Source organism: Prionailurus bengalensis, chromosome B2 (assembly GCF_016509475.1).
Source record: "Prionailurus bengalensis isolate Pbe53 chromosome B2, Fcat_Pben_1.1_paternal_pri, whole genome shotgun sequence".
NCBI classification, from domain to species: domain Eukaryota; kingdom Metazoa; phylum Chordata; class Mammalia; order Carnivora; family Felidae; genus Prionailurus; species Prionailurus bengalensis.
Window position 1 is genome coordinate 34,252,359 of NC_057349.1, and position 12,693 is coordinate 34,265,051.

Consider the following 12,693-nt stretch of genomic DNA (forward strand, 5'->3'; position numbering starts at 1 on the left):
TGTGTATATTTGTATCTGTCAAGATCTTAGAGGAATCTTTTTCTTACCCCAACCTTATTCCTCATCAAGGTATTGGTTATTAGGACCTGGTACTTTTCACCCTAGGAAACCCAGTCAAATGCAGTGCGTGACCCTCAGCTGGATCTTGGTTTGGACAAACTAGGTATAAAAGACAACTTTAGGATAATTGGAGAAATGTTAACATAAGCTGGATTTTAGATGATATTTGAGAATTATCTGTTTGTCAGATATAATCGTTTTGTGACTATATAGAAAGATGTCTTTATGCTGAAATATTTAGGGGTAAAGTACCATGCCTATCATTTTATTTTAAAATGGTCCAGCAGAAAACACAGTTAAGTAGATAGATAATGTTTTCTTATTTATTTTTGAGAGAGAGAAAGAGAGCTTGAACAGGGGAGGGGCAGAGTGAGAGGGAGACACAGAATCCAAAGCAGGCTCCAGGCTCTGAGCTGTCAGCACCGAGCCTGACGCGGGGCTCGAACTCACAGACTGCAAGATTATGATCTGAGCTGAAGTCGGATGCTTAACCGACTGAGTCACCCAGGCGCCCCTAGATTATCTTAATTGTTGGATATGGGTGGTGGTGGGCATATGAGTATTCACTGTACTATTGTTTTGTACACTGAAATTTTTCATAGTGAAAATTTTATTTCCTTTATCCAAATACCATGTCTCGCCCACACACCCATGTAAAACCCTCAATTTGTTCATTGTTTGAAGATCTGTTTAATGGATACTCATTGCCTTATGTCAGTAAATAAACAGTGCAAGCAGACAAAAAAATAAAAAAACAAAAATCAGGCTGCTTACCTTTTCCTGATTACTTTGGTTATAGGCTTTCATTCTGACACAGTTTGACTACAGTGGTAGCAGTTTGACATTGGCGTTCCACAAAAGCTTGTTCAAACAGAATCTCAGTTATTTTTAAAAATCGCTCTTTAGTAATGTATTCTTAAAAAGCACGAGACAACACACACACACACACACGAAGAGGAATAATGTATCCTAGAGCAGACATTTGGGAGGAGAATTCTTTTGTTTATTATGAAGAGTCAAAATTGTGTGTTTGCTTAATAAAGCATAATTTTTTGCTATCATGTTAAAAACTTTTTTTTTCTTCCAATCCATGTACTGATAGCGGTGGACTTGCTGGAGAAGATGCTTGTACTGGACTCAGACAAGAGAATCACAGCGGCCCAAGCACTTGCACACGCCTACTTTGCCCAGTACCATGATCCTGATGATGAACCAGTGGCTGATCCTTATGATCAGTCCTTTGAAAGCAGGGACCTCCTTATAGATGAATGGAAGAGTAAGTCATAAGAGCAGGATTAACATCTAGTGTGAGGACTTAGATTTACAAATCTTTCTTAGGTGAGCCACTAACCAAAAGCTGTGGGAAAATAGAATTTCTGGTTATAACCGACTTGTTAAAACTTGTCACTAGTGTCTTTGATGCAGAACGAATATGTTTCCCTGATGGCAACTGTCTGTTGTAGATGATACTCTCTGGACCTTTGAGGTGCTTCTGTCTGGTCTGATTTTGCACACAACCCCTCACATCTGTATAGAGCTTTGAGGTTCTCAGAATCTGCATTTACAACATCTAAGTAGGGAATAAGGTATTTTTATAGTTTTACAGTTGATAGAACTATAGAATTATAGTTTTACAATTGATGGAGAGTTTTTATCTTGTCTGTTACCTTAGACCTAGTTAGGGACACAGCCAGAAATGGAGCCTATGTCTCCTCTATGTCCAATCTCAAAGTCTTTCCATAAAACACACATTCAGAACTCCAGTTAAATCCCCAAGCCAAAATTACCTGTTGCTGTAGCTTGCAGGAGTGCTCTGTTATTCCTGAGCACCTGCTCCAGAGAACTTTAAAGAGGAGACACTGAGGAATAAAACAAATAAGTAAAAATAGTTCTTTCACGTGTATCACTGAACTGCCGTGTAATCCCACGTTCCATTAGGATAGCGCACATAAGCAATGAGGCGGTTCTTTGAAGTCGCCCATCAAACCATTAGCCTGCACGGGGAGGAAGGATCTCGAGCTTAGAAGCTTCGAGTGCTTGCCAGCAAAGAGAATCATCTGAACCCTCACATCCTACTTTTCCTTCCCAATTTCCAGGCCTGACCTACGATGAAGTCATCAGCTTTGTGCCCCCACCCCTTGACCAAGAAGAGATGGAATCCTGAGCACCTGGTTTCTGTTTTGTTGATCCCACTTCACTGTGAGGGGAAGGCCTTTTCATGGGAACTCTCCAAATATCATTCAAGTGCCTCTTGTTGCAAAGATTTCCTCCATGGTGGAAGGGGTGTGTGCGTGCGTGCGTGTGTGTGTATGTGTGTGTGTGTGTGTGTGCGCTCCTGTGCGTGTGCATGTGTGTGTCTGTCTCTGTGGGGGGTGGGGGGTGGGGGGTAAGAGAATATGAGCAAACTAGGATCACAGTGACTTCATGTGGGGTTCCAGAAGCTCTGTGGCAGCCACTGCTTGCTCTTTGTGAGAGTCAGCTCAGGCAGGCGAGAGCTGCCCTCTGGTTAGGGTTTGTCAAATGCAAAGTAAAAAATATTAAACGTCCCAGATCCCAGCCATGCTTTTGCCATTTTGGCCTCTCCTGTGGCCCCGCCTTGCGGTGGGGGGTAGACGCGCCTGCATCCCACAGTGGCACAGAGAAGGGGCTCACACTTTCTGGCTGCTTCAGAAGCCGTCCCTCAGCGACACACGCAGCCGAAAAGGACCAACTGGCTTCTGTGCACTAGTCTGTGATTGACTTTGCTTAATATGAGTCTCAGAACTCAGCAGGTATGTCTGAAACTGTAAATATGCTTGTGCCTTAAAAGGAGAGAAGAAAGTGTAGGCAGTTCGAGATCGCGGCAGATGAACATTCTGAGCCAGGCAAGTAGTCAGGTTGTTGGACGGCCACTCGTGAACCCAAAGTAACCAGGGAGCCCCTGGAGGCATCGTGTGTGCATGTGCAAGCATGCGTGTGTGTGTGCTTCTCTCCCCCTCGCCCCCCAGGTGTTGCCCTCTCTCTGCTCGCCCCCGACCTTCAGTGCCAAGGTCTCATGCATATCGGCCCCAGCAGGCAGAAGCCGGTTCTTGCTGTCAGTGTACTTCCTGTGTGCTCTTTATTCCCAGCAGAGTGATGATGTGTTTTGCACGTCTTGCTATTTGAGCATGCACAGCTGCTTGTCTGTTCTCTTCGGGAGGCCCTGGTGCCTGGCAGGTTTGCCGGTGAAGACTTCTTGGGTAGTTCAGAGCCCACGTCACCTCGGCCGATGCCACGGGCAGGTGACATCCTCTCTCCAGTCCCAGTGCTATTTTATGTTGAACACAATTGATACTCTAGGTGCTTTTGATGTGAAAACTATGAAGAAATGGAACAGATGGGTGGATAGCATTTTCACTCTTGCCGTCTGGTTTTTGACAAACTATTTATAGGGAACCGTCACGGGAAAGATCAGGGCTCTTCCCGGGAATATCTCAGACTTTGAAAAACAAATTGTTCTCTTCACTCCCAATAGCCAATGCTAAGAAATGCTGAAAATCAAAGTGAAAAATAAAAACTCATGAGGCCAGAAACTCCTTTTGCTATCTTTGTCTAAACGTGGTTATTAGAGAAGTAACGAGGTGTCTTTTCCACCTGTCTTTGGGAGAGGGTCTTCTTGGCAGCTTAACATTGAAATCTTGGTCTTGGTTTGGGGAGAAGAAAATTTTGTTCCAGAATTTTGTATATTGCAGGAATCCTTTGAGAATGTGATTCCATTTGATGGGGAGAAAGGGCAAATTATTCTAATATTTTGTATTTTCAACTTCATAAAGATGAAATATCCTCAGGGGTAGAGAAGAGTTGCTTCCTTAATTTTCTGAATTTCAGGCATCTTGTGCCCCCTAAGGGCCCACGTATTTAAACCTTTTGTGAAATAAGAAAGTGTAAAGCCACTTCCACTGTTGGTGGCGTGACAAAATCTTGTATTTGGGACAAGGTGTATCCATTTCTGTATCACAGTGCCGTGGCGCATGCCCTCCGGAGGGACGGGGAGCTCCCCTGAGTCAGCTGTGGAGCGAGAAGGAAGGAGGCAGGCTGATGGGTGACCGCACCTCACCTGAGATTCTCCCCCTCTTTAAAGAAAAATGGACGCAAAGGCCTCATCTCCTTTATGTGCAGTTCAAATCCTCACAATCCACAACAAGATGAATTTTATCGGCCGTGTCTGATTGTAAATGCTAGTGTGATTTCCTGAAGAAATACTGCTCTGAGTATTTTTCATAAAGGTCTTTGCACATGTGATTGTGTATGTGTTAGGAGTCTGAATATGCTCCAGGAGCCTGGACTCGGCCGGAGCCTATGGAACAGCTCGTTGGTTTCTGAGCATCAGGCTCCCATCTCCTGATTTCTCTGAACAGAAAGCAAAAGAGAGAATGAGGGAAACTGCTATTGTATTTGTATTCATGAACTTGGCTGTAATCAGTTATGCCGTATAGGATGTCATACAATACCACTGGTTAAAATAAAGCCTATTTTTCAAATTTAGTGAGTTTCTCAAGTTTCTCATATTTTTATGTTGATTGCATTTTATTTAGTGCACAATATGGCATCATATCGATGTTCTTTCCATTGTGGCCTGGCGTACATCTCTTATAGATCTTAATATTACTCCTGAAATTTAGAAAACACTTACAGAGGTCCTTAGTTGTCCACTTTATGGTGAAGCAGATCTGAGTCACTGATGGGACGGATAGAGCAAATCACAAATAAGGTATAACACAGCAGGCTCTGTATTACTACGCTTGGGTGTCAGAGTAGCCCAGGACAGGGGTCCGCAAAGTATGACCCCAGAGCCAGAGCCAGTCTACCGCCTGTCTCTGTATAGCCCACTAAAAATGGTTTTTACATTTTTAAGTGGTTGGGATCAAAAGAACAGTATTTTTGTAGCGTGTGAAAAATAATATATTATTCAAATTTCAATGTCTGTAAGTAACATTTAACAGAACACAGTCACACATTTACGTATTTTCTATGGCTGCTTTTGTGCTGCAGTGACAAAGTTGAGTCGTTGCAGCAGAGGCCATACAGCTTACAGAGTCTAAACAATTCACTCTCTGGCCCTTTACAGAAAAAGTTTGCCGACCCCTGGCCTAGGACTTCAGTTTCCTCATGAGTGAAATGAAGTTTGTTTAGGTAGTTGTTTGGGTTCTTTTCAGCTTTGACATTCTATCTGTAGAGAAAGTTGCATGTGTACCTATATACGTATATTGTTTATAGATTTTTAAGCAATCTGTTTTATGACTCATTTATCTTATGACCCCTGACAGTATTCCTCAAAACAAGTGACTTGCACCACAGGATTAAAGGTCCGTGAGGTCTCGCGGCTGTTTTCAGGGCCTGTGTCTGTGTGCTTCCTTTCTCAGTGGCCGAGGAATGCTGACAGGTGTCCCAGGCTGGATTGTCGAGGCCCAGCCTGCGAGGATATCGAGAGCATGCAGCCGGGTGTTCTGTCCTGCGGTGTGTGGTCCCAGGCTGGCAGCTGGGAATAATGGCAGAAGGCAAACTGAGCACAGACTCTTTGTTTCATCCTGTCCTCATCCGCTTCTTAAGAGGGTAAAAGGAAAGGGACCCAGTTGTCACACGTGATATATAAGCCCCTGCAAGGATCAGACAGTTGCAGGAAATATTTTGCCTTCGCATACCAGGCACGAGTGCTGTGACTCAGCCTTCCTCCTAGGCTTCTGAGTGGGTGCTGCCTGGTGGCTCAAGAGAGTGGACACCAGAGAGAGCTCCCTAAAGCGAACCCACTGAAAATGGGGACCAGAATCTCCTAGTACGTGGCGGGGACTGGAGGACAGAGGAAGTCTGTTTGGGACGATCATGAAAACGGAGCAGAACTGTAAAAGCATATTCACAATTTCAGATAGGCTTTTGTCATGAACAAAGGACAAAATGTTTCTCACGTGACACCGTCTTTAACAGCCTGCGGTATCCTTCCCATTTTGATTTTTGCAGCGCAATCAGAGGGGGAATTTGGGCAAGAATATTTGAGGCTTCCTCAGTTTTCCTAAAGACCTCAATCTTTTGATACATTGTTCTTTTCTCTAAGTCTCTCTTGGTGATCGCTTTATTACTTTTCCCTTTTTATTGGCTGGTCGGAGTCCGCCAGAGCCACATTTTTGAGATCTAAGCAGTTTTCGAGCGTTATTTATCAGGTTTATCAAATCTACCATTTTTGCAAGATTTACTTGCTGCAGTTAATCTGCCTTATATTTGTGTCATTGGTCATATGCATACAACGTAATTAGAGACTAACAGAAGACTAGAATGGGTAGGATAGACACTCTGGGTTCAGATGCTTATGAAGCAAAAAGGGACAAACTTTCTAAGTAGTCCGTTAACTAGTTGAATGTGCTTGTGTGATGACCTTCACTTCTCTGTACGATCTGACAGCTACGAGAACTTAGCTACCAAATATGCAAATGAAGACCTTTTTAATAATACAGATATGTCTTAACATATGCTTTGGACTTAACACTTACACTTCTCACAAGTGCACGAATGAAAAAATAAAAGGTCACTCGGGGTCTTGTTCTTTGCGATAGCAAAATATTGACATTTCTGCCAATGAGAACTTGAATAACATGGCCATCTTACAGTGGAAAACCATATATGGAGACGGGTACATGTGCAGGATATATTAGGAGCGAGAGAAGGTAAGTGGCAAACAGAAGAAAGGTGTGTGTGTGTGTGTGTGTGTGTGTGTGTGTGTGTGACCCGGAGAACCATCCCCCAATTTCAGTTTTGCCAGGGTCAGAGCCCAACTTTCCAAGACAGGAGAACACAGGGTGGAAAGGGGCTGCACCCAGCTGTGGGGCCTCTTGACAAGCATAACACCACCACTCCTGTGTAGCCGGATTCTGCCCCCAGCTGAGAGCCCTGGGTAGTTTCTTCCCTAGTAGAAGAGTGTATTGGGGGGATCTGAAGCAGGATTTTTCAGTTTTTGACACTATTGGCATCCGGGGTCACATTGTTACTTGTCGAGGCAGACCTGCGCGTTGTAGGTTGTCAAACAGCATCCCTAACTTCTGCTCACATCATGACAGTCGCATGCATACTCCCTTCTCTCCCAGTTATGACAGCCAGAAATGTCTCCAGACATTGCCAAATGTCCCCTGGTGCAAAATCATCCCTGGTTAAGAACCACTGGTCTAACGCTGAGACGCCTCGGGGAACCTGACTGGCTAAGTCAGTAGATCATGTGGCTCTTTGATCTGGGGCTGTGAGTCAAAGCCCCACATTGGGCTTGGAGCTTGCTTTATTTTTTTTTAAATGTTTTATTTATTTTTGAGAGAGAGAGAGAGTATAAGCGGGGGAGAGGCAGAGAGAGAGGGAGACACAATGTGAAGCAGGCTCCAGGCTCTGTGCTGTCAGCACAGGGCTCAACGCGGGGCTCGAACTCACGAACTGTGAGATCATGACCTGAGCTGAAGTTGGACACTTAACCGACTGAGCCACCCAGGCGCCCCATACTTGGAGCTTACTTTAAAACAAAACAAAAATAAATAATAATAAAGCTGGGACACTTCTAGTCTTGCAGAATAACAAAGAGCCTTTCCTTTTTTCTTTCTTTATTTTTGAGAGAGAGAGAGAATGAGCAGAGGAGGGGCAGAGACAGGGAGAGGGAGGATCCGAAGTGGGCTCCGTGCTGACAGCAGAGAGCCCAATGCGGGGCTCCAACCCATGAACCATGAGATCACAACCTGAGCCAAAGTCGGACACTTAACCGACTCAGCCACCCAGGCGCCCCACAAAGACCCTTTTCTTGAAGAAATAATTGAAGGTTAACACCTACTAACCTACTCTCAATGTAGGAAAGGGGCTTTTTAAAAACTGGAGATCTTTTTTGGAGAAAAGGATAGTTCAGAAGAAGGTAGGCTTGATACTGGATTAAGGCTATTCCACTTCTCAAAAAAAGAAAAAGGAAGTGGGTGTCGAGTGGATACAATTATTCTTTGTTCAGAAGCTTTTGGGCCGTTGCCACAGCCAGAAAATGTATTAGTTAAACTGGGTGTGACTGCAAGATTTTCTTAGGCAGGTGTGGGTTACGGTGGAAAGCAAAACTGGGTTTTGAAGCCATAAATCTCAGGCTCAAATCCTGACTCCAGCTTTTGTCAGGTATGTGATGCTGGGATAATAGCTTTTAGTTTTCAGGTGACTGAAGATTTGTAAATGAACAAAATAACAAACCTCTGTGCCCAGTATGCTGTGGACACTCAAGATACTGGTTAGTTTGCATCTCTCTTGAACTGACCTTGGGCATTGAGGCTGTTCTATTAGAGTGAGTGTGGGAGTGTCCTCCCCACAGCGTGAGCTTTTCTTTTTTTTTTTTTTTTATGTTTATTTTATTTTTGAGGGGGAGGGGTGAGGGGCAGAGAGAGAGGAGACACAGAATCCAAAGCAGGTTCCAGGTTCTGAGCTGTGAGCACAGAGCCCGACGTGGGGCTTGAACCCACGAACCGCGAGATCATGACCTGAGCAGAAGTCAGTGCTTAACTGACCGAGCCATCCAGGCGCCCCTGCAGTGTGAGCTTCTGAAGCCACCTGGGAGGAGAGTTCCCTGGACGAGATAGTCCAGGGCCTAGCTCCACGGAAGTTTCTGGAAAACTATTATTGAGGCCAGAGGCTGTGGCCTGAGTACCCATCACCAGCAGGACACTGTTGTACTGCAAAACTTCTTGATCAGTTCAGTTGGGAGAATGTGCTTCATGTAGAAGTCATTAAGCAATGAAGTAAGGAAGTAACCTTAAGTCCAATTTTGCAATGAAGAAAATATATATACGCCACCACCTTTTGAGTGTCGTTTGACGGTGGGCACAAAGAAGATGTAAAACCACAGGGCCAACCTGGCCCCTTCGCAAAGAACAGTGGTTCTCAAGTCTTTATCAGATCCAACATGCTTTTGCATAACTAATATCTTGAGACATTCTTTTTATGATCCTGAAGTGAAATTCATAGACAACGCGCGCACACACACACACACACACACACACGATTTCAAAGCAGATAGAACGATCTGATATAAATGATGGATACAGAAAAAAGATACACTTCAACATGCTAATGCTCAAGCATAACCGCATAAGAGACATACTGAAGCAGGGGCACCTGGGTGGCTCAGTCAGTGAAGATTCTGACTTAGGCTCATGTCATGATCTCACGGCTCACGAGTTCAAGCCCCGTGTCGGGCTCTGGGCTGACAGCTCAGGGCCTGGAGCCTGCTTCGGATTCTGTGTCTCCCTCTCTCTCGAACCATCCCCTGCTCACGCTCTGTCTCTCTCTCTCCAAAAATAAAATAAAATTTTTAATAGAAAATAAATATATAAATAAATAAGTAAATAAAAGACATACGGAAGCAGTTAGGTACTTGCTCCTAAACCTAGAATCGTGTTGAATGTGACCACTGTGTCGTGTTGTCTTGGCAACTCAAATGCCATGATGGACTACTGTCGGTCATGTGACTTTCTGAAATTGGGGGACAAATGTTGGTAAAATTTCAAATGAAACAAGTATAATCTTTTTTCATATACTCAGTTGTGATCCTGGAAATTTTAAGTACATACACAAAAAACCACCAAACAGAAAAACCAACGAGCCTGTGTTTTACACATAAAGTCAAGTTACAGCCTAGGCTCAGATAACCCTAAATAGGTTTTTCCACCCCTGTGAATGTCCGGCAGGATATATGTTGTCATATGAAGCAATTCTCGTTGAGAATCTCACCCTGCATGATGCCTCCCGTGTGCTATGTATCAGAAAGCTCTGGTCGTCGCAACAACCAAAAGTGACTGCAACGGCTTCCAAAGGTCACCCTTTGAGAACGGCTGACATAGAAATGACTCAAGGGCTGTAGAGCCTTAAGCAGCGAAACCTCCTTGTCGATGATCTGACTTCCTCTTCTCCCCTGTCGGTTCCCCGCCTTCCCTGCTAAAAAGCAGTTACTGACCCCTCCTGTATGCTAAGCAATTGATATCCTTACTTGTATAGTCTCTACAAGTAATGTCTCAGAGCCTCATCCCAAGTCACGTGGCTGCTGATGCTGGATTCAAAACTCAAAAATCGCCATTGAAGGACTCCCAGCTCCACAGTTTTGCAGCATCGACATTAGACACGCCCCTCCTGGTTTCCGAAAGAAAATCAAAACTGTATTCCTTCTGCATAGTTTCCCTAAGGACTTGCTGGCTGAAAAGAGGAGAGGAGTGAAAAGGACACCAGTGTCCACGGCAGCCACAGCCGGGCACTTGGTGCCTCACCTCACTCAGGGCACCCTGGGCGTCTCCCAGGCCCCAGTCCCCTCTCCCTTGCCTTCTTGCTCACCTGGGATGGAAAGGTACCTCCAGCGCTCGGGAGAGAAGTGGGTCCGAGGACGAGCTGCATGCAGCTACCTGTGCCCCCCTTCAGTGCTTCTGTCCCCAGCTGTCACTTCTCCCTCCCTCGCTAAGGCGGTACTCTTCGTAGAATGCCACCATGTAGAATGCCACCATGTGTTTTAGCCTTGTCCCCTCTGGTCTTTGTGCATGGTGTTCCCTCTGTGTAGAACCCCCTGCCTCGTTCTTCACTCCTCCAGGCTGGCTACCCATAACCACTCCCTCCGCAAACCTTCCCTGGCCATCCCCCAGCTTGGATTAGCGGTCCCTTCCGGGTGCCACTTGTGTGTGTCTGCATTGGTCTGTGGTGGCCCTGGCCATGTTTTGTCACATTGTTTTGTCATGGCCTGATGTTTGTATCACCCGCTCCAGAGCAAAAACCTGCAAAGGTCAAGGACACAGGCTCTGGAAACAGTCTGCGTGGGTCCGAGGCCCAGCCCCTCTATCTCCAAGTGGTACGATCTTGAGTAAATTACTTCATATGTCGGAACCTACCTCCGAGGGTTGTGGTGAGGATAAAATGAGTTAAGGCACGTTAAATGCTCAATGGCATACATTAAACGCTCAATAAATGTTAGTTCGGGGCTGTACGTCCTCAAGGGCACAAGCCATCATATTTGCGACTGTGTCCCATCACCTAGCATGGTGCCTGACACACAACAGGCGGCCGATCTTTACTGACTGAGTCACTGAATGACTATCATCTTTTAATCGCTTGCAAATCATCTTGTCCTCTGCTTCCTGTTTGTATAATCAACAGTCTTTCCGAGCAAAGACCATCAAAAGAAAGATACTAAATATGCGCAGATTACCTGCCCTAAGAAACGGTGCGGTGTGGAACTTTCCAGCTCAGGAACGGACAAGTTTCAGGATAAATGGACTCTGATTCTCTTGGCTGCATCTTGCTGTATGACTCGAGTCGGAGGCACCGCGGTTTAATGAATTGGAACGAGAATCAAAAGATGATTGAAGGTGGCTGATGGCCATGATCCAGATACTTCCTACTGTTTCCCCATCCATCTGCCACCTTCAAATGAAAATATCAGGGAGAAAGAAGGGGAAGTTGGAAGTCATTGTGGTATCTCGCACCCTCATTCAATTTCACAGACATCTGTTGGGTCAGGCACTGGGAACACGAGAAAGACTAAAAGTCACAGTCGTGCCCTCTTGGAGGTAACATACTAATGGGGAAGAACACAGTCGCGGGCGACGACAGTACCACTCCCCTGGCACCCCAAGAACAGCACGTCTGAGGGCTCATGGCTGGTGGCCGTTTCTGGGCCGGGTGCACCTCTTGCTCCCCCTCCCGGGAGCGCGGCCGACACTGTGCGACTTTCTCATGGGAGTCCTAGGCCTGTGTGTCCCCGACCTGGTTAGCGGGCTCCACCTGGCGGGCGGGGCTGCCGATGCAGTCATCTGTGTCCGGCTGTGAGGTGTAAAGCCAGCATCCGCTGCCGCGACACGAGGACCCATTTCCCCTCGGCCGTGGCTCGGGTATGACACAGGCCATGGGCCCCGTACCGAAAACCCACACCCGCAGCTCTGTCCAGTGCCAGAGGCAGTGACTACCTGGTAATGACGGCTGACAGATGCTTGCGGTGAGGCGTGTTCCCATCTGGAGGCTGTTCTGCCGCTGACGAGTCCCACCCACTCCCCAGTTAGGAAACACCCCAGTGCGCGTGCGCGCGCGCACGCGCGCGCGAGGGGCCTCTTCCCAGCCTCCAGTCACGTGACCCCTCCAGCTGTTTCTTACTCGCACCAAGCACAGCAGTCGCACACGACTTTTTCTAACTACCACTATTCTTTTGTGACCACGAAACCTGTTTCCCTGTTGACCATTTTTTGTTTTTTTTCCGTTTTTTTTTAATTTATGAGGGTGGGGGAGTGTGTGAGCACGCGAGGGACAGAGAGAGAGGGAGAGAGAATCCCAGGCAGGCTCCGCGCCGGCACCGAGGAGCCCGACGCGGGGCTCGGTCCCACGAACCGTGTGAGGTCATGACCTGCGCCGAAATCAGCAGTCAGACGCTTAACCGCCTGAGCCGCCCAGGTGCCCCTGTTGACAAAATTTTAAATGCAGCTACCTGGCGTCCATTATCCCACTTCCCAGAAATAAGCTGTTGACAGGGTGGTTTCACTTCTAGAAGATTTTCTAAATCTGTAAAAACACACTCTACGGAGGTGACGCATGTCAGTCAGTCATCTGTGTCAGTAAATGGTGTCGAGACAACTGGACAGTTACTTTCCTCCA

At 46.3% G+C, this 12,693-nt stretch overlaps 1 protein-coding gene and 1 long non-coding RNA gene across 4 annotated transcripts in view; one reads left to right on the top strand and one right to left on the bottom strand.

Moving 5' to 3' along the window:
* Positions 1–4,563, top strand: part of MAPK14 (mitogen-activated protein kinase 14) — a 74,757-nt gene extending 70,194 nt beyond the window's left edge. For 2 of the 3 annotated variants that reach the window (XM_043592971.1, XM_043592969.1), the window contains exons 11-12: positions 1,163–1,336; positions 2,157–4,563. In XM_043592971.1, the coding sequence (XP_043448906.1) occupies positions 1,163–1,336; positions 2,157–2,224 (242 nt within the window). In that variant the 3' untranslated portion in view covers positions 2,225–4,563. Of the gene's footprint in view, positions 1–1,162; positions 1,337–2,156 lie in introns of those variants that run through there. The other variant, XM_043592974.1, reaches the window with a different exon arrangement.
* A 5,100-nt stretch (positions 4,564–9,663) lies between these two features.
* Positions 9,664–12,129, bottom strand: LOC122490349. The gene is made up of 3 exons (XR_006299136.1): positions 12,015–12,129; positions 11,258–11,472; positions 9,664–10,260 (listed from the first exon to the last, which is right to left on the bottom strand). It is a non-coding gene; the product is annotated as an uncharacterized LOC122490349 (long non-coding RNA).
* Between the last annotated feature and the right edge of the window lie 564 nt (positions 12,130–12,693).